Below are 20,499 nucleotides of genomic sequence, written 5' to 3' on the forward strand. Positions count from 1 at the left end.
TTAACACAGTACACGTAACATGGGATATATATATTATTTAAAAAAATATAATAAATAAAAAGAAAACAGATAGAATAAAAAAAAGAATAGAGTAAGCTAGTGTTAGAGATCTTTTACACATACACACACACACACACACACACACACACACACACACACATATATATATATATATATATATATATATATATATATACATTTTCCATTTAATTAATATTTTTGTTCATAACGATGCATCAAATCGATCAAACTGGAAAGTGTGACTGTAAAGACATTTATAATGTTACAAAAGATTTCTATTTTAAATAAATGCCATTCTTTTGAACTTTCTATTTATTAAAAAAAAAATAATAATAATCCTGGAAAAAACTGATCAATTTCCACAAAAATGTGAAGCATAAATTACATTTTAAAATATATTCAAAAATAGATTTTGTAAGGAAATTTTCACAATATTACTTTATTAATTTTCACTGTATTTTTGTTCAAATAAATGAAGCCTTAGTAAGCAAAAGCATTAAAAACATCTTACAATCCCTGAACATTTCAACAGTGAATAATGCAGTGCAGAAATCAAAGGAGTTAAATTTTCCAGTTAACTGGGGGCGGGGGGGGGTCAAATATCATAGTGTGTAAAAGAGCCAGCACTTCTTGTGGTTTCCAAAAAGTCTTTTGATTGACAATAGGTTTATTAAATGGTCATTTTTGGGTGAAATAACTTTATAAACCAGACATTTATGGTCCCTCTCTTTATCTCCTCTTCAACAAAGAAAGTGCTCAACAGAAAAAACATCAAAAAGCAAAAGAAATACCCTCAAGCTCATTGTGTTGGTGTGATATGAGTGAGATGGTATTTACTTTGTCGTCTTTGATGAGCTGATCTCTGCTATCAGCGTGAGCACATGAGATGTGATTTAACCGTAAACCTTCTTTAAACATCAAGGCTTGTTTTATATAGTGATTAGAATACAGACTATTAAAGAAAGGCTGTCATATACAAACATACTGTGGTGGTACCATGGTACAGCGATGGTATCATACGACTGAATATGATTGCCATATTCATATACTATGGTATTTACATGAACTGCAAAGAATACCATAGTATTAGTATCAGAATCCTGTCCGGTAATCCATGGTATTACTGTGGTACCATGACTGAAAACCACGATATCTATATTGTAGTTTTCTTTTGAAAGAGAGACACTAATCACTGTAGAAAATGTGGTCTTTTTTAGAGATTTTCAGGGTTTTGTTAATCTGAGGCTCTTAAATAAAGTGTTGAAATGTTTCCCAGCATCCTCCCCTGTCCTCCCCATCCATTGTGGCTCTTCTGTTCAAGGACACAAGGCAGTTTCCTTATTCCAAATCCTGTTTTGCCATGCGACTGTGAAACTGCAGACACAGAGGTGTTTCTGTGGTGTGAGATGCTTGACTAGCCCAATTTGTTGATATCTTTGATTGATAATATGCTGTTTTATTGAAGTAGTATAACAAATATAAAACATACTCTACATTTTATAAAAAGCCTAAAAAGAATGTGCAAGAATCTTCAATCTTCTAAGGTTTTAATTGTTTTTTTATGGTACTTCTTTACAAATGTTAATGACTCATGCTAATCTGTTATGCCTTTAAAACAAAGTTTGACTGTGGTTTTCAGATTTAGAGATTCAGGTAAGTTCAGTCAAGAGATTCATTAGTATTGTCTGTTATGACATGTATGGCTGTACAAAAGTTCATTATTTTAAATTGATTAGTCAATAACAAACTTTTTCAATGTTGTATGAATTCTCAGAAACATGTTATTCTCCTGTTTGCAAGTTTTATACAGTTGTTTTTGCTCATCCATTCCTCTCTCAGTGGTGAGAAGTGGTGATTATTACCTGTTTGAAACTGACAGCGAAGAGGAAGAGGAAGAGGAGGAGAAAAAAGAAGAAGAACTGCCCAAGAGATCAGCCTTCCTGGTGAGTGAACCACTGCTGGTCTGCAGAAGAAAACTGATTTAACTTCTCTGGAGTCCAGCTTACAGTTATTCTACTCAGTTCACATATGTGTTTTATGTTTTGCATCATTTTTGATCCATCAGACTTATGGCTCATTTAGTGTGAGATTTTGGAGAAAAAAACTAAATATGCCATTTGGTGCAGCTGCTGATACTTATATGAACAAAATTCTGATAGCTCATAATGTAAATCAGTGAAATCTTTCTTACAGTATAGCAGATACTTATACTATAAATGTGTGTGTGTATCTATATAGATAGATGAATGGATGGATGGATGGATGGATGGTTGATAGATAGATAGATAGATAGATAGAGAGAGAGAGAGAGAGAGAGAGAGCTAGATAGATAGATAGATAGATGGATGGATGGATGGATGGATGGATGGATGATTGAGCGGTAGATTGATAGATGAATGGATGGATGATTGAGCGATAGATAGGTAGATGGATGGATGGATGAATGGATGGATGGGTGATTGAGAGATGGATGGATGGATGGATGGGTGGGTGATTGAGAGATGGATGGATAGATGGGTGATTGAGAGATAGATGGATGGATGGATGGATGGGTGATTGAGAGATAGATAGATGGATGGATGGATGGATGGGTGATTGAGAGATAGATGGATGGATGGATGGATGAGTGATTGAGAGATAAATGGATGGATGGATGGATGGGTGATTGAGAGATGGATGGATGCATGGATGGATGGATGGATGGGTGATTGAGAGATAGATGGATGGATGGGTGATTGAGAGATAGATAAATGGATGGATGGATGGGTGATTGAGAGATAGATAGATGTATGGATGGATGGGTGATTGAGAGATAGATGGATGGATGGATGGATGAGTGATTGAGAGATAAATGGATGGATGGATGGATGGATGGGTGATTGAGAGATGGATGGATGCATGGATGGATTGGTGATTGAGAGATAGATGGATGGATGGATGGATGGGTGATTGAGAGATGGATGGATGCATGGATGGATGGGTGATTGAGAGATAGATGGATGATGGATGGATGGGTGATTGAGAGATAGATGGATGGATGGATGGGTGATTGAGAGATAGATGGATGGATGGATGGATGGATGGATGGATGGGTGATTGAGAGATAGATGGATGGATGGATGGATGGGTGATTGAGAGATGGATGGATGGGAGATTGAGAGATAGATGGATGGATGGATGGATGGATGGATGGGTGATTGAGAAATAGTTGGATGGATGGATGGATGGATGGGTGATTGAGAAATAGATGGATGGATAGATTGTTTGAGAAATGAACAAATAAACATTCCTCAAAAGCACCAGTGTTTTTTCCAGAGTGTCTGTTGTGGAGGCTTTATTCATCTGTTTAGTGACACTCTTGTGATTTATTGTTCATGTGTTGTGTTGTATAGTGCTGTAACTGTTTGAAGGGCTTCAGGACACTGATGCTGTGACTTTCTCCTGGTTTTCTCCTCTCAGCGAGCGATCAGAAAGTTTGCTTCGGCCCTCGTGGCTTTACCAAGATCTATCATTAAACTGCCCAAAACTGTTCTGCAGTATTTAATCAGGGCGGCCAAGGTACCACCGCAGGGAACGTGTCATCTGGGTTTCCATCTCTGTGTTTGCTGATGGTGTTTTATTGTTAAGATTTCCATTCCATGTTGTTCCAGTTATATTTGTAAAAAAAAAAAAAAAATGAAATTCAATTTTGAAATATAACTCATTTGAGGATGCACGGAATGGAAATGATTTTAGGGTGTTGTTCATTGTTTAATGTGGTGTTTTTTGGGAAGGTACTTTTATTTCTGTTTGTTTACTTTAAAGGTTTTTATTTGCTACTAATTGATGTGATTTGCTCCACTGCATTTGAAAAAATGACCACAAAAAACACTAAACCATTTTACACCAAGTGTTCACGAGCCATTCAGATATGAGTGGAGCAAAAAACATTTACTGTCTTTGAATTTTCTGTTTTCTTGTGTAACCTGGATTCAAACAACTTGTTTAATCCAATGACTGAATAAAAACATGTCAGTACACATGTATAATACAAGTCAAAAATGCTAATGGATTTCAAAGTTGGAAAAGAGTTGTTTGTATTCATTGTTGGTATTCTGTGATGGATGTGCTTGTTTATCCAGTGTCAGATTCAGACTTTTCAGCGATTTAATTACAAATGCATGGTCTAAATGGTTCATGTAATGATCATGAGTTAAATTTCATCTGGCTTCCTTCATTGGCTAAACATGTGACGTGCATGTGTTGACGTCCTTGTGCAACACTATTTAAACATAGCATTGATAGATTAATTCATATTGATGTTCTGTAGTTTTTGTATCACACCTGGATCGCTGACTCTAAAGCAGCCCTGAAAGAAAGAGGCAAAGGGAGACGTCATTTCTGGAAGCGATACGGCCGCAGACGTAGAAAAGACAAGAAAGAAGGTACGGCAATTGTAAAGGTTGTACAAAAAAAATCTGAATTCTGAATTTATCTGACATTTTTCTCAAAAATGTGTTCATATTTCTCAATCCTGAGTTTATATCTCATACAGTACATGTGATTTCTTTAGAATTTGTCAGAAGTAAAGTCTGAATTATAAGAAGTTGTAATTAATTTTTTTCATGGTGGAAACAAAATAGTCAGAATTGTGGTTATGTAAGCTTGGAATTGCATGGAATCTTGTAATTCTGACATTTTTCTTTTCCCTTTAAAAAAAAAAAAATTCACAAAAAGGGACAGTGTACATTAATTAACATTCATGAATATAAATGTACCCAAATTAGCCCGAAGGCTAGTTTACATTAGTCTCTTTGCCAGATGTTATCACAAGAAACAAAGAGAGAATTGAGATATAAACTCAGAATTGTGAGATAAAAAGTCGCAATAGCTACATAGAAATATAATTTAACTGAAAAGTTGTGGCCATAGTTATAAACTGTTATCTCATGGATAAGCAACTTTCTGTGTGTAGGTCATGTGGCGATAGAGATCGGTGAAGAAGATCGTCAGAGTTCAGAGGAAGACAAAACGGATGGACCAGGTGTGTTCATAAAGCGCATTCATTTCCTGTTTATATCAAACGACAAACGAAACTAACCTTTTCACTTCCTGTAGACAACATCATCAAGAGGGTCTTCAACATCATCAAGTTCACCTGGGTGCTGTTTCTGACCACCGTTGAGAGCATCACCAAGTGGCTGAACTCCGTCTGCAGAGAATACATCGACATCTCCACCGTTCTGCGCATTGAGCGCTGCATGCTGACCAGAGAAGTCAAGAAGGTTCTGCTTATAATATATAGACATTTATTTTTAAAAGTGATGATGGCAAATGATTGCAAAAAATAAATATAAAAATCTGAAATAAATTCAACTTTTAAAGGGTTACTCCACCCCAAAATGAAAATGTTGTCATTAATCACTTACCCCCATGTAGTTCCAAACCCCATTAAAGCTCTGTTCATCTTCGGACCACAATTTAAGATATTTTGGATGAAAACCTGGAGGCTTGAAACTGTCCCATAGACTGCCAAGTAAATAACAGTGTCAAGGTCCAGAAAAGGTATGAAAAGCCATCGTCAGAATACTCCATCTGCCATCAAACGTGCAATCTGGGTTATATGAAGTGACGGGAACACATTTTGTAAGCGAAGAAAACAAAAATAACAACTTTATTCAATAATTCCTTTGCCAATGGTCTCCTCTGTGTCTCTCTATATCACTGTGTGCTGTGTGTCATCCGCGCCCCAAGGATGCACTGTTTCTACATGTATTTAGCTTTGATTTGAAATAAAACAGCGCATCCTTGTGACGCGGAGGACACAGAAGAGCATATGCTGCACGGTGATATGGAGTGACACAGAATTATTGAATAAAGTTGTTATTTTTGTTTTCTTCGCTTACAAAAAGTGTTCCCGTCACTTCATATAACCCAGATTGCACGTCTGATAGCAGATGGAGTATTCTGACGACGGCTTTTCATACATTTTCTGGACCTTGACACTGTTATTTACTGGGCAGCCTATGGGACAGTCTCAAGCCTCCAGGTTTTCATCCAAATTATCTTAAATTGTCCTCCGAAGACAAACGGAGATTTTACGGGTTTGGAACAACATGATTAATTGTGTGATTAATGACACAATTTTAGGGTGGAGTATCCCTTTAAGTTCAATAATATGTGTAATTAAAAATATATATATATTTGGAATTTTGGACGTTTATGACTACAGTCTAACAATTAAATGAATCAGTTTAGCTGATGTTGATCTAGAACTGATCCACTGTATCGTTTGTCCTGCAGGGAAACGTGCCGTCCCGCGAGAGCATCCATGTGTACTACCAGAAGCAGATGAAACTGAACGGATCTCGTGAATCTGGACTGGACCGGATCAGTGAGGAGGATTCCTGCTCGAACAGAGCGCGCCGCAGACGAGTCGACCACAGTCTGGATTCCTTCGCTTCCAGAGACAGCATGTCCAGGTCTTCAGCTTTGACTTATATCATAAACAGAGTGAATCTCACTCAAAAAAAGTATCAAGAAATTATGTTTCTACATTTCTAAAGAATCAAAACAAAATGATTAGAATTTTTGCATTGACATCATTTTCATTCAATGATATTCAAAGTTTTTCTTATCTCAGGAGCAACATTTGAGAATCAGGAGACTTGGCAACTTCAGTCTTTTTAATTTTTTTTCTAATTTTGTCTTGTTGTCATTTTCATTGCATTATATTTCCGCTCATGTCATCTGTCCATCCATCAGCGCATACACTGAAGCCACCATGCTGTTGTCCTGTCAGTCCACTCTGGATGACTTAGACGACATGCCTCAGAATATTCCCAAAACCAGCGAACGCGCTCGTCCCAAGCTGCGCAAAATGTATGGTCTGGACATGTCCAACTCCTCTGCGGACAGTGGAAGCAGCGTCATGTCCAGGTGCTGGACTCTTCATCATCACATCTTCATCACATTCATCCTCACCCTCCACACTCCCATCAGGCTATGGTTTTTTTCTTCTTTGTTTTGATTTCAGCATTACATTAAAAAATAAATAAATAAATGAAAACGGGTTTACCATGATGAGTGAACAACCGAAGGGAAAATGCTAAATGACTAAAAGATAGATAAATATTAAAGATTTATTTTATTTATTTAAAAAAATAATAAAATTATATCTATTTTTTTCAATATATTTTTTTATTAGTTAGAACAATAACAATAGCTTTACTATTATCATTATTATGTTTTTATTAATAATTTTAAAAACAATAGTTGTATAATAGTTGAATTATTATTATTCAGTTAATAATTAATATCATTAGGAATCATGACATTTTTTCTAATATATCATAATAATTATAATATTTTGTATTAGAAAAAATGATTAAATATGTTATAAAAATTAATCCAATTTAATATTGATATTATTAATATCATTATTAATATTATAAATACCATCTAGTGGAAAGAAAACATTTAACATAACATTTACTAATAGAAATAACAATATCAACAACAGCCATAATAATAATAATAATAATAATGTTAATATTCATATAAAATATGACATTGTGTTATCAAATATATATAATGCATATGTTTTTATTATTGTAGCATAACAACAATTATTGGTTCTACGTAATGAACATTTATGATGTATCAGACATCAATCAGTTTTTAGAAATGATGGATGATATTTCAGTAGTAAATATAATTTTTTTTAATTTTTGTATAAAGTATTGCAGTATTGCAGGCAGCCATGTTATTCAAAGCCAATATTCAATATCAAAATATCTTAAGATGTGTTCTAGTGTTCACAGATGATAAGTTTACAGTGATTGTTTTGAGCTCATCAGCTGTTGGTGTTGTTTTTGTGGTTTCGCTTCTAGTGAAGCTACTCAGTGCATCACACTGTTCTCTCGGCAAGGAACCAACGACACTATAGACGAGGTCGAGGACGAGAAAGAACAGGTGCAGGTGAAAGAGGACGAAACCGCAGAGACTGTTGAGGACAAACCAGAGACAGCAGATCACGAGGAAGTGAAAGAGGGAGAAGTGAAACAGGAAGCAGCGAATGAGCTGGAAGAGGACGAGACACAGGAAGCGACAGGTGAGCTGCCAGAAGAAGAGAAGCAGGAAGAGACAGATGAGCCAGCAGAAGAAGAGACACAAGAAGGGACAGATGAGCCAGTAGAGGAAGTGACAAAAGAAGAAACAGATGAGCTGCCAGAAGAAGAGAAGCAGGAAGAGACAGATGAGCCAGCAGAAGAAGAGACACAAGAAGGGACAGATGAGCCAGTAGAGGAAGTGACAAAAGAAGAAACAGATGAGCTGCCAGAAGAAGAGAAGCAGGAAGAGACAGATGAGCCGGCAGAGGAAGCGACAGGAGATGTGGAAGAGGAAGTCCAATGGGATTTAGTGTATCCAGAGGAAGCAGTTGAAGATGTTCAGGTTCCTCAGCTGGATCGAGAGGAAGAGCAGTACATTACTGAAGATGAGGATGGTGAACAGCTGATCCGACAGGATGAGGCCGAATCATCAGGCCCGGAGAACGTGGTCAGTGGACAGCTTTTCACCCCGGACACAGACGCCCCCAACACCTCGGACGCTGATGTGCCGCCCAGCTACAGCAAAGCCGTGAGCTTCGACCGCCTGTCTGTGAGCTCGGACGAAAGTGACAGTGACAAACGGCTGATGCTGATGACGCCCGACAGCAGATCCGATCTGGACGACCCTCTGCTGCCCTCCATGACCACCGATCTGACCGCCAGCGAACTGCTGCTCAACAAGTGAGTTCTTTCACGTAGAGCTTGTATACATTACAGCTTCTTCAGAGGGCTCTGTGGTGTCCCAATAAACACACATCTTACTGCAAACCTCTGTTATTGCACTATCATTGATATACAGTAGTAGGTTTTATTAATATTTTGAATTAGCTTTGAATTAGTAATTTATTAGTTTTAGTTTAATATTTCTAAATAGTTAAATGGATAGTAATTTTATTATTTGCATTTATCAGTTCAATTAGTTTTTGTTGTGGAAATATTTTTTAAGCAATTTTTTTTTTGAGCATTTTTTTTATGAGCATTTGTCATTTTTGTTTTTGTTTCCTAAAATATTTCTAAATGGTTTGTTTTTTATTTATATTTAAATTTTAGTTTTATCTCAGTTACTAATATAATGTGTTTTGACATTTTCATTGGTTTTGTTTAAAAATATTTCCAAATAGTTGCCATTTAGATATATTAGATTCATTTAGTGATTTTATGATGTGCTTTTTGTTGTTTTTAGTTTTTGTTTTTAAATATATATTTAAATGGTCATTGGTCATTTGGTTTTGGTTTTATCTCAGTAATTTTATGATGAGCATTTGTCATTTTTATTAGTTTTCGTTTTAAAGATATTTCAAAATAGCTGCCTTTTAATTTTAGTTAAGCTTTAGATTTAGTTTTCAGTTTGTAATTTTATAATGTGCTTTTGTCATTTTTAGGTAGCTTTTCATCTTAGTTCTAGCAACTATATTTTTATATATGCAATATTTTTCATTTAATATAATACTTGATGTATTTTAATGTATTTTATTCAGCAAAAAGTTTTGAGTAATTTTAGTATCAGTTTAAGTTTTAATTAATAATAACAACATTGCTTATATTTAAATATCGCTGATGCTCTCATCACCAGCAGAACTGGAGCACAATAGAAGTGTGAATTGTAGGTAAGACATTTAATTTTGTGCTGTTCTCCAGAATGTTCTATGATGAGGAGCTGGAGAACTCTGAGCGTTTCTATAAATCGCAACCGCTCGGGCTCCAGCTGTGTTATGCTCTCTATAACCTGCTGGTGGCGCACTCTGAGATGGTCTGTTTCCTGGTCATCATCCTCAACCACATGATCTCGGCTTCCATGGTGACACTGGTGCTGCCCATCCTCATCTTCTTGTGGGCGATGCTCTCTGTTCCTCGGCCCAGCAAGCGTTTCTGGATGACGGCCATCGTGTACACAGAGGTCAGAGTTTGTTTTCAGTGAATTCTGGATGCACATATGTTGGACAGACCTAGTTATACATTTAAGTTATACACCCTCAGGCCATCCAAGATGTAGATGAGTTTGTTTCTTCATCAGATTTGGAGAAATGTGGCATTCACCTATGGATGCGCTGCAGTGAATGGGTGCCGTCAGAAGGAGAGTCTGATAAAAACATCCCAATAATCTACAAGTCATCCACACCACTCCAGTCCATCAGTTAACATCTTTTGAAGCCAAAAGCTGCATGTTTGTAACAAACAAATCCATCAAGATGTTGTTAACTTTAAACAGTTGAATCCTCTATTACTAAAAAGATTGTCTTGTCTGTACAAATCAAGCACCGTTTACAAGCCAGAACAGTTGAAAACAAATGTGGGTGGATTTTGATGTGAGAAGCAACAGGGGATGGACTTTAGCTTACTGAAGGAAGCGTTATTGTGGATTTTTGCCAGAAGTGCATTTAAAAAACCACAATGATCCCTTCTCAAGATGTTAACTGATGGAGTGGAGTGGTGTGGATTATTGTGATGTTTTTATCAGCTGTTTGGACTCTCGTTCTGACGGCACCCATTCACTGCAGAGCATCCACTGCTGAGCAAACGATGTAATGATAAATGTATCCAAATCCAATGAAGAAACAGACTCATCTACATCTTGAATGGCCTGAAAGTGAGGAGATTATTAGCAAATTCAAATTTTTCGGTGAACTATTACTTTAAATATAGGTATAAATCATTTGTAAATGTGTTTTTCTTTTCTCTCTCCAGGTCACCATCGTCATCAAATACTTCTTCCAGTTCAGTTTTTTCCCATTCAACCAGAACCTGAAAGTCAACGAGGGGAAGCCATACCATCCACCCAACATCATCGGCACAGAGAAGAAAGAAGGATACGTGCACTATGACCTGGTTCAGCTGCTGGCGCTGTTTTTCCACCGATCCATATTAAAGGTACATCCTCTCTTTTGCCACATTATGGTAATGATTGTTGTGGCGAATTTAGTACCACTACTAAAGCTGTAAGTTGTCAGTAAAGCAACTTTGAAGCATAATTAAAATAATTGAAAAACATTATAGTGTCAAGACCAGCTGCCAAAAATACATTCTAGGAAAGGTTTGCTAATGTTCCCTTTAAGTTATGAAAACATTATTTAGAAAAGTTCTTAGAATGTTCAAAACGTCCAGTTGATTAAATGTTCTAAAACTTATTTTCTCAGTTGTGCCACAACGTTTAAATGAACATTCTATTTTAGAATTTTGGGAACGTTACATTTGAAGGTTTGAGCGTTCTCTTGAACATTCTGAAAAGGGTAGTAACGTGAAATATTTTAGACGAATGTCCCCTAAAACATAAAAGCTAGATAACTTTGAACAAATGCTCTTTTAAAGTTGAAGGTTGCTCATAACTTTTGAGAGAATGTTCCCGTTAACTGTGAGTTAGCAAATGCAAAGATAAATGCAGAATACATAGAAATTAAAAACTTCAATAAGTATATTTTGCCATTATATTTAATTACTGTATGTTTGCATATTTATTTGAGCTTTAAGGTTTGCACACTAATGGATTTTGCAATCCAAAATCTTGTTCAGAATAAATACTTGCTTTTTCTGCTTGTTTTCTGCTTCAGTTTTGAGATGTATGTCAACTTAGATGAGAGATTAGAGCCAAGATTCAGCTGGAAATATAATTCACCAGACATTAAGAAATCTAAACGAAGCCACTAGACTGTTGAGAGCTTTGAAAACCATAAAATGGATTTTAAAATCAATTCCTAGTGTTTGAGGTTTCTCTCATCTCCAGGTTTCAGATTATTTCAGAAAATCAAACACAAGTAAATATCTCCAGCATGAAATTGCACTTTTCACCAGGATACATAGAAATATCTGTGAATGTGAATGAAACCTGGAGAGGAGAAAATGATACATTTTTATAATAATTAAATCTTTGACAATAAGGAACATTTAGTAACTAGATAAATCAAGTCAAATGTAATTCTTAAATGCAAAAGCAAAGGTTTACCTGTTCAAAAACGAGTGTGTGGGAATTAAAGTGTACTTTATTTACTTCTACCGTTACTAAATGTTTCTTACTGCGAAAGATTCATCAGTGCACATTATAGTTCAAAAAGACAAAAAAAGTTTTTGTGATATCACTACCCTAGTTAAAAAAGTGCAATGTCACATAGAAGTGATTTTATGAAAAAATAAACACTGAAATTTGTGTGATTTTAAAAAGCAACCCAACAAGTCTTCATAAAGTGTTGCTTGTTAAATATTATATGAGCATTTAAGATTTATTTAATGGTGTTTGCAATTATTTTGCAGCCCTTCAGAATCCATTTTAAAGCCCTGATTTTTTATTTATTTATTATTTAATTTATTTTTATTGCTAAATGTAATGTAATTTTTGTCTTGTTTCCAAAAGTGCCATTTATTTACTTCACAACTTTGATTAAACAGACAATAAAAAGGTATTGGATGAATCACAGCTTTGCTTTTCCAATCCTGCGATACCTTAGCGTTTGTTTTCCTGAATTAATGCACATGCTCTCTCTCTCTCTCTCTCTCTCTCTCTCTGGCTCAGTGTCACGGTCTCTGGGATGAAGACGACCCTAAAGCGTCCCATAAGGATGAGGATCTTCATCGGGACGATTCTGTGGACGAGGGGAAGATGGCGGTGGCGATTCCACCTGAAGAAGAGAAGAAGAGTTCTCCAGCGTACTCGCTCAAGTCCGTGAACCTCGGCAGGTCCGTGGACTCGTCCCAGGTCCATGTGCAGATACTTTACCCTGAGCATCGGCCTCACCTGCGACGGCAGAGCACTTGCGGATCTCACCTGTCCCACCGCTCATCTGTGCGCTCCAAACGCGGTGAGGAGTCTTGACACAAACATCGTTTCATCTCAAATGCAAAATCCGGTTTCATCTTGATCTAGCTGGTAGACAACTAGTGAAATGAACAGTTCCCTTTCGAAAGGGAAATCCACGCTGCTTCCTCTAGAGGGCGCTTTGGGATCGCCCTCTAGAGGACGCAGCGTGGAGTTCCCTATTCTCAGGGAATAATGGTTACATGAGTAACCTGAGACGTTTATTCGAGCATTGCTATGAGTTTAACTATGTTAACGGTTGGTTGCTGGTTGCTTTCACAGGCAGCACAAGCACACGGAACAGCGTTCATAGAGAAAACAGCACCACAGAGCCAGAAGTACCACAGAAGAGCCGCAAAGAAATGATTATGGAGAAGATCCGAGAGCAGCTCATCAAAGCAAAGGTTTATGTGATCAAAAAGTAAGTGCATTTGGGAAAACAGATGTTATTTTTAGAATAAATAAATAATACATTTTATATATTATTTTATGTGATAAAACTAATGATAATATTTATAAATATTATATAAAAACAATGTATTTATATTAAAGAAATATAATATTTCTCCACCTCTGAGGCAACTTAAAAAAAAAAAAAAAAAAAAATATATATATATATATATATATATATATATATATATATATATATATATTAACCAATAATATTAAAGTATATTACTGCATATTAAACATTATTTTTAAGGACTATCACAGTTTTTTGGTGCATGTTTTATTTGAAAAGAGTAAATCTCGATTGTGCAATACTGTTTTTCCAAATAAATTACCAGAATTATATTTTTAAAGATTTTACTGTTAAAGTTCTATGCATATATTTTATTATCATCATCTTAGTGATAAATTTGCAAGAAATGATAAAACAAAGAATGAATCCAAAAAAAATTAAAACAGACGACAGGTTTTCTATTTAATATGGCAATTATTGTTAACATAATAATATATTATTAAATTGCTAAAATTGAATGAATTCAATTGATCAGACATGCTTTTTGCCTATTTAAATTTAATTAAAGTGTTAAAACAGAATCCAGAAAAATTGTAAATGGAAAACATGTAATTTGAAAATACTCTTTATTAAATGATCCACTTAGTTGGATAATGGATAAATTCAAGTAAAATAGGTTATGAATGCCATTTCATGCAGATTGATGCACACACTTTCATTCTTTATCCTGTTTTTAATATGTTATATTAGCCTGCCTCCTCTCCTCATCTCTCTTCAGATTGGTTGAGTTCTATCAGCCCATCCGTCAGTTCTTCTTTAACCTGATCCACCCGGAGTACAACGCCGTCACAGACGTTTACGTCTTGATGTTTCTAGCAGACACTGTTGATTTCATCATTATTGTCTTTGGCTTCTGGGCCTTTGGGGTAAATTTGAATATATTTTGATTTATAAAAAGCATACAAAAATTAATGCATGCCAGTAGACAGCTAGGTTTCAGATCAGATTAGCCTTTTTCTCCTCTAAACTGACTCTTAAAACGACCTCTCCTTGGCTGTGTGTTGATGTGTTTTGTCTGGCTCACAGAAACACCAGGGAGGTGCTGACATCACATCCTCGCTGTCTGAAGACCAAGTTCCCGGGCCGTTCCTCGTCATGGTGCTCATCCAGTTCGGCACGATGGTGGTGGATCGCGCCCTGTACCTTCGCAAGACAGTGATGGGAAAAGTGATTTTCCAGGTCGTCCTGGTGTTCGGCATCCATTTCTGGATGTTTTTCATCTTACCAGGAATGACAGAGAGGTAAAAGAACGATAACGAACAGGATGCAGAATTTAAATTTGAATTAAAATCATTGATTCAGGACCATTTTGACATTATATTACATTAAAAGTTATTTAATCCTTTATGTGTTTGATAGATTAAAATAAATAATTTTGCAAATTATTTACAATTTTTTTATTTTCAACAGCAAAATGTCATTTTAAAGAGAATAAAATGGACTCAAATTAATTAGTGCCACAATGTGAATCCATTCCAATTGCAAATATATATAAAATTCATGGAATTTTACCAAAAAAAATTAAATAATTGTTAAACTGTCATTTCACTGCATTTACAAAGAAAGGTTAAATTGTTAATATTTTATGCCCTAATTTCATTACCATATGAAAAGTTTCATAAGTACATAAAAATAATTAAAACCGAATCCCGAAACCCGTTTTTTTTTATTAATTTTTTTATTAAACTTAAAGTTTCATGATTTCAATTCATTAGACATTCTCTTTGTTTACTAAAAAATTATAGCACTAAAACGGAATCCGTCAAGTGAAATTGAAAAGTGAATATCCTGTAAAATAAATATACTGTAGTAATAAGAGAGAACAACATTTCTGTAAGAACAAATGATGCAGAGATGTCTTAATCCCTGTTAGATAAAACATGAAGAAGAAATGCCCTGGAGGTCCTAACATGTGTTATATGTGCTCTGTGCAGGCGCTTCAGTCAGAACACGATCGCTCAGCTGTGGTACTTTGTGAAATGCATTTACTTCGGCCTGTCAGCGTATCAGATCCGCTGTGGATATCCGACTCGCATCCTGGGAAACTTCCTCACCAAGAGCTACAACTACGTCAACCTCTTCCTCTTCCAGGGGTGAGAAACATGTTCAACAGCAGTTTTTAGAGTGGGATGTTGCATGTCATTTGTGACCCTGGACCACAAATCTTAAAGTCTTAAATGTCAATTTTTAAAAAAATGTACGAATTGATGTATGGTTTGTTAGGATTTAATAATACTTGGACGAGATACAACTGTTTGGATATCTGGAATCTGAGGGTGCAAAAAAAATTGACTACTGAGAAAATCACCTTTAAACCTTTATCACTCTTAGTAATAAATTGAAATTTAATTTGATGAACTATAAACATATTAGAAATTCATTAACTACGGAAGCCTCAAATATATACCTCAACACTATGATTGTTCCACATCTTCTGTATTGCATGTCTAGTTGGTCTCAGGCGTGTAAAACATCGTTAAAATTACTTGAATCATTATATAAAAGGGCCATAAAAATCCATGATAAAAAGTCTCGCCAGTACCATCACTGTAAAGTACAAAGTAAATATAACATTTTGAGTTTTGAAAACCTTATTAAATATAATCAAATTTCTGCTTTATTTAAAATTATCCATAACATTGCTGCTCCCCCTTTGAGAAAATTTGTCACATTAAATTCGGAGAGAATTTCTAGAGCCACACGGTCGACAGTCAGAGGATAGTGCAGCGTTCCAAAACGTAGAACCACATATGGTCAACAATCATTCTTTTATAAAGCAGCGAACCTTTGGAATATTCTTCCAAACGAAATTATCTCATGCACAAACTATAGTACAACCCGAATTCTGGAAAAGTTGGGACGTTTTTTAAATTTGAATAAAATGAAAACTAAAAGACTTTCAAATCACATGAGCCAATATTTTATTCACAATAGAACATAGATAACATAGCAAATGTTTAAACTGAGAACGTTTACAATTTTATGCACAAAATGAGCTCATTTCAATTTTGATTTCTGCTACAGGTCTCAAAATAGTTGGGACGGGGCATGTTTACCATGGTGTAGCATCTCCTTTTCTTTTCAAAACAGTTTGAAGACGTCTGGGCATTGAGGCTATGAGTTGCTGGAGTTTTGCTGTTGGAATTTGGTCCCATTCTTGCCTTATATAGATTTCCAGCTGCTGAAGAGTTCGTGGTTGTCTTTGACGTATTTTTCGTTTAATGATGCGCCAAATGTTCTCTATAGGTGAAAGATCTGGACTGCAGGCAGGCCAGGTTAGCACCCGGACTCTTCTACGACGAAGCCATGCTGTTGTTATAGCTGCAGTATGTGGTTTTGCATTGTCCTGCTGAAATAAACAAGGCCTTCCCTGAAATAGACGTTGTTTGGAGGGAAGCATATGTTGCTCTAAAACCTTTATATACCTTTCAGCATTCACAGAGCCTTCCAAAACATGCAAGCTGCCCATACCGTATGCACTTATGCACCCCCATACCATCAGAGATGCTGGCTTTTGAACTGAACGCTGATAACATGCTGGAAGGTCTCCCTCCTCTTTAGCCCGGAGGACACGGCGTCCGTGATTTCCAACAAGAATGTCAAATTTGGACTCGTCTGACCATAAAACACTATTCCACTTTGAAATAGTCCATTTTAAATGAGCCTTGGCCCACAGGACACGACCGCGCTTCTGGACCATGTTCACATATGGCTTCCTTTTTGCATGATAGAGCTTTAGTTGGCATCTGCTGATGGCACGGCGGATTGTGTTTACCGACAGTGGTTTCTGAAAGTATTCCTGGGCCCATTTAGTAATGTCATTGACACAATCATGCCGATGAGTGATGCAGTGTCGTCTGAGAGCCCGAAGACCACGGGCATCCAATAAAGGTCTCCGGCCTTGTCCCTTACGCACAGAGATTTCTCCAGTTTCTCTGAATCTTTTGATGATGTTATGCACTGTAGATGATGAGATTTGCAAAGCCTTTGCAATTTGACGTTGAGGAACATGGTTTTTAAAGTTTTCCACAATTTTTTTACGCAGTCTTTCACAGATTGGAGAGCCTCTGCCCATCTTTACTTCTGAGAGACTCTGCTTCTCTAAGACAAAGCTTTTATAGCTAATCATGTTACAGACCTGATATCAATTAACTTAATTAATCACTAGATGTTCTCCCAGCTGAATCTTTTCAAAACTGCTTGCTTTTTTAGCCATTTGTTGCCCCCGTGCCAACTTTTTTGAGACCTGTAGCAGGCATTAAATTTTAAATGAGCTAATTAAGAGGATAAAATTGTAAACTTTCTCAGTTTAAACATTTGCTATCTATGTGACCAAACAGTGGTTATTATTAAAGCAAACCTGTACGCACTGAATTGATTGTGATATGAACGATGTGAGTGAGTGAGTGAGTGATAGATTCCTGAAGTGGAGTGTGTTTTTATGATGTGAGTGAAGTAATGATTTTATGTATTATTCTGTATATATTTTATGAACTTTTGTACGTAGGGCCTATAACATCTACCTGTCCAGGGACTGCGGGTGGAAATTAGCATTTTTTGCTATAACCTGGCACATGACATCTCTTCTTTTTAGACTAATGTTTTTTTGTGCATTGTCCCTGATAAAAAAAAAGAAAAAAAAAAAGTTGTCCAAATGAATTCTTAGCAATGCAGATTACTAATAAAAAATTAAGTTTTGATATATTTACGGTAGGATATTTACATGAACATGATCATTACTGAATATCCTAATGATTTTTGGCATAATAGAAAAATCAATAATTTTGACCCATACAATGTTTTTTTTGCTATAGCTACAAATATACCCCAGAGACTTAAGACTGATTTTGTGCTCCAGGGTCACAAATAGTATTTGTTATTGAGGAATGAAAAAATAAAAAATGGCGTCCATTGCCCATAATTAAAGGGATAGTCCCCAATAATGAAAATTCTGTCATTAATTACTCACCGTTCATGTCGTTCCAAACCAATAAGACCTTCGTTCATCTTCAGAACACAAATTAAGATATTTCTGATGGAATCTGAGAGCTCTGAATTAAAATTTTTGAGTGAACTAACTCTTTAAGAAACACAAAGTATCAGCTGGCATATCGGTCGACCAATGATTTCTATAAGTAAAAGGAAGTTAAAGCAAGCCAGTTATTTCCTACACATAACAGACCCACTTGCTTAGTATGCGTTGTGTGTCCCAGGTTCCGTCTGATCCCGTTCCTGACAGAGTTGCGTGCAGTGATGGACTGGGTTTGGACGGACACGACGCTCAGCTTGTCTAGCTGGATCTGTGTGGAGGACATCTACGCTCACATCTTCATCCTCAAATGCTGGAGGGAGTCTGAGAAGGTAAGAAAGCGGGAAATAGCAGGCAGCTTCCTCCAAAGGCAGCATCCTGAGCGTCTGTGTGTGTGTGTGGTGTGGCAGCGTAACCCTCAGCCACGCGGCCAGAAGAAGAAGAAGGTTGTGAAGTATGGAATGGGCGGCATGATCGTGATGCTCCTGATCTGCATCGTTTGGTTCCCGCTGCTCTTCATGTCTCTGGTCAAATCTGTGGCAGGAGTGGTCAACACCCCGCTGGACGTGTCCGTCACGCTCACGCTGGGAGGACTTCAGGTGCACGTCACTCTTCTGCACGTCTGCATGCTCATTTCTGATGTCTGAACGTGTCTACTGTCAATGTAAAACAAGAAACAGTGTATTGCTTTCTATTCTGTTTCTCCTAAAAATACATTGGCAGAAATCTAAATATACACAAATGAGTCATCCAAATCTATAAAATGAATGTTGAAAGTATTTCAGATCACTTGATGAGATATTTTTGAGTTCATATTATTCATATACTGTTACAATGCTTATTAATACAGTGCTTTCAGTTGCCATTTTACTTTTAGTCATTTTTATTATTTATTGAATTTTATATTTTTTTTATTCGTTTTGATTTTAGTTTAAATTTTAGTCATTTTATATTATGTTTGATTACTTATTGTTTTTTTGTATTTATTATTTACATTTTATTTTATTTAGTATTATAATTAGTTGTTTTTATTATCATTTTAGTTTAGTAATTATGTTATGTCAGTTTCATTTTTTTTTTTTGAGTGTTTTCTATTTATCTTTAATATTTTATTTCAGATTTAGTTATTTAGTACAGTAACTTACATTTATTTATTTGATTGCATTTTTATCTAATATTAATATTTTTTATTATTTCAGCTTTATTTCGATTACCAGCAATGATTTTTTTATACAGTTAGTTTTAGTCACAATAACATCACTGGATCACTAACTTTTGATTTCAGACTTTAATATCTAGGCAAAACAAAGCACAGATTGAGACATTGTTGAGATCTCTTCTGAAACTCTAGAAGAGACACATCTGAGAAGCAGGATTCATATGTAAATGTCTCTATTCGTTCAGTGCTGCTGTGTAAGAGATCTGATATTTTAGTCTATCCTTTGGGAAGTGTTCAAAACTCAAGTTGCCTACCATTTGATGATTAACATGGCTCTCTTTTTTTCTGTTCTTGTTTGTTTTATTGTTTTCAGCCAATCTTCACGATGAGTGCCCAGCAGAACCATCTAAAAACTGTGTCTCCTGCAGAGTTTGCCGAGTTTGTAAAAAAATACAGCTCTGATGCAGTAAGGAACTAAGTGTCTATTCAAATCACAGCAGATCCTTCGTACTTTGACATGAACGTTTTCTAGGAATTAACCGAAAAAAAGAAATGATTTCAGACAGCTGATTAATAATGACCTATAGAGTTCTATTTTCACATTTCATTGCATAATTAAAATAAAAAATAAGAAATTAAATTTTGCATAGATAAAATGGAACTTGTTTTAAGACTGTTTGGATATTGCTGGTAAGCGATGCAATTTTTTTAAAATCTAATTAATCACAAATTAATTGCACATCAAATTTGGCTGATAAATTACTCCTAAAAGATCATTTAAAGTCATTGTATTGTAAGGCATCAAACAGACATTACAGAAAGTAGCTTTAGTGAGAAATATTTTGTTTGATAAAATTTATTACATATACTCTCTTGGTCTATGAAGTAAATGAT

At 35.8% G+C, this 20,499-nt stretch overlaps 1 protein-coding gene across 1 annotated transcript in view; it reads left to right on the forward strand.

Moving 5' to 3' along the window:
* LOC132096943 (piezo-type mechanosensitive ion channel component 2-like) overlaps positions 1 to 20,499 on the forward strand; it is a 79,396-nt gene that overhangs the window by 53,991 nt on the left and 4,906 nt on the right. The window contains exons 29-47 of the mRNA XM_059502628.1: positions 1,661 to 1,674; positions 1,861 to 1,964; positions 3,481 to 3,579; positions 4,331 to 4,445; positions 4,976 to 5,044; positions 5,119 to 5,285; positions 6,304 to 6,482; positions 6,766 to 6,939; positions 7,893 to 8,792; positions 9,750 to 10,008; positions 10,797 to 10,979; positions 12,613 to 12,898; positions 13,177 to 13,315; positions 14,136 to 14,283; positions 14,444 to 14,658; positions 15,352 to 15,510; positions 18,631 to 18,778; positions 18,857 to 19,045; positions 19,979 to 20,071. Coding sequence (XP_059358611.1) covers positions 1,661 to 1,674; positions 1,861 to 1,964; positions 3,481 to 3,579; positions 4,331 to 4,445; positions 4,976 to 5,044; positions 5,119 to 5,285; positions 6,304 to 6,482; positions 6,766 to 6,939; positions 7,893 to 8,792; positions 9,750 to 10,008; positions 10,797 to 10,979; positions 12,613 to 12,898; positions 13,177 to 13,315; positions 14,136 to 14,283; positions 14,444 to 14,658; positions 15,352 to 15,510; positions 18,631 to 18,778; positions 18,857 to 19,045; positions 19,979 to 20,071 — 3,640 coding nt within the window. The remainder of the gene's footprint in view (positions 1 to 1,660; positions 1,675 to 1,860; positions 1,965 to 3,480; positions 3,580 to 4,330; positions 4,446 to 4,975; positions 5,045 to 5,118; positions 5,286 to 6,303; positions 6,483 to 6,765; positions 6,940 to 7,892; positions 8,793 to 9,749; positions 10,009 to 10,796; positions 10,980 to 12,612; positions 12,899 to 13,176; positions 13,316 to 14,135; positions 14,284 to 14,443; positions 14,659 to 15,351; positions 15,511 to 18,630; positions 18,779 to 18,856; positions 19,046 to 19,978; positions 20,072 to 20,499) is intronic.

This window comes from Carassius carassius, chromosome 20, assembly GCF_963082965.1.
Source record: "Carassius carassius chromosome 20, fCarCar2.1, whole genome shotgun sequence".
NCBI lineage: Eukaryota > Metazoa > Chordata > Actinopteri > Cypriniformes > Cyprinidae > Carassius > Carassius carassius.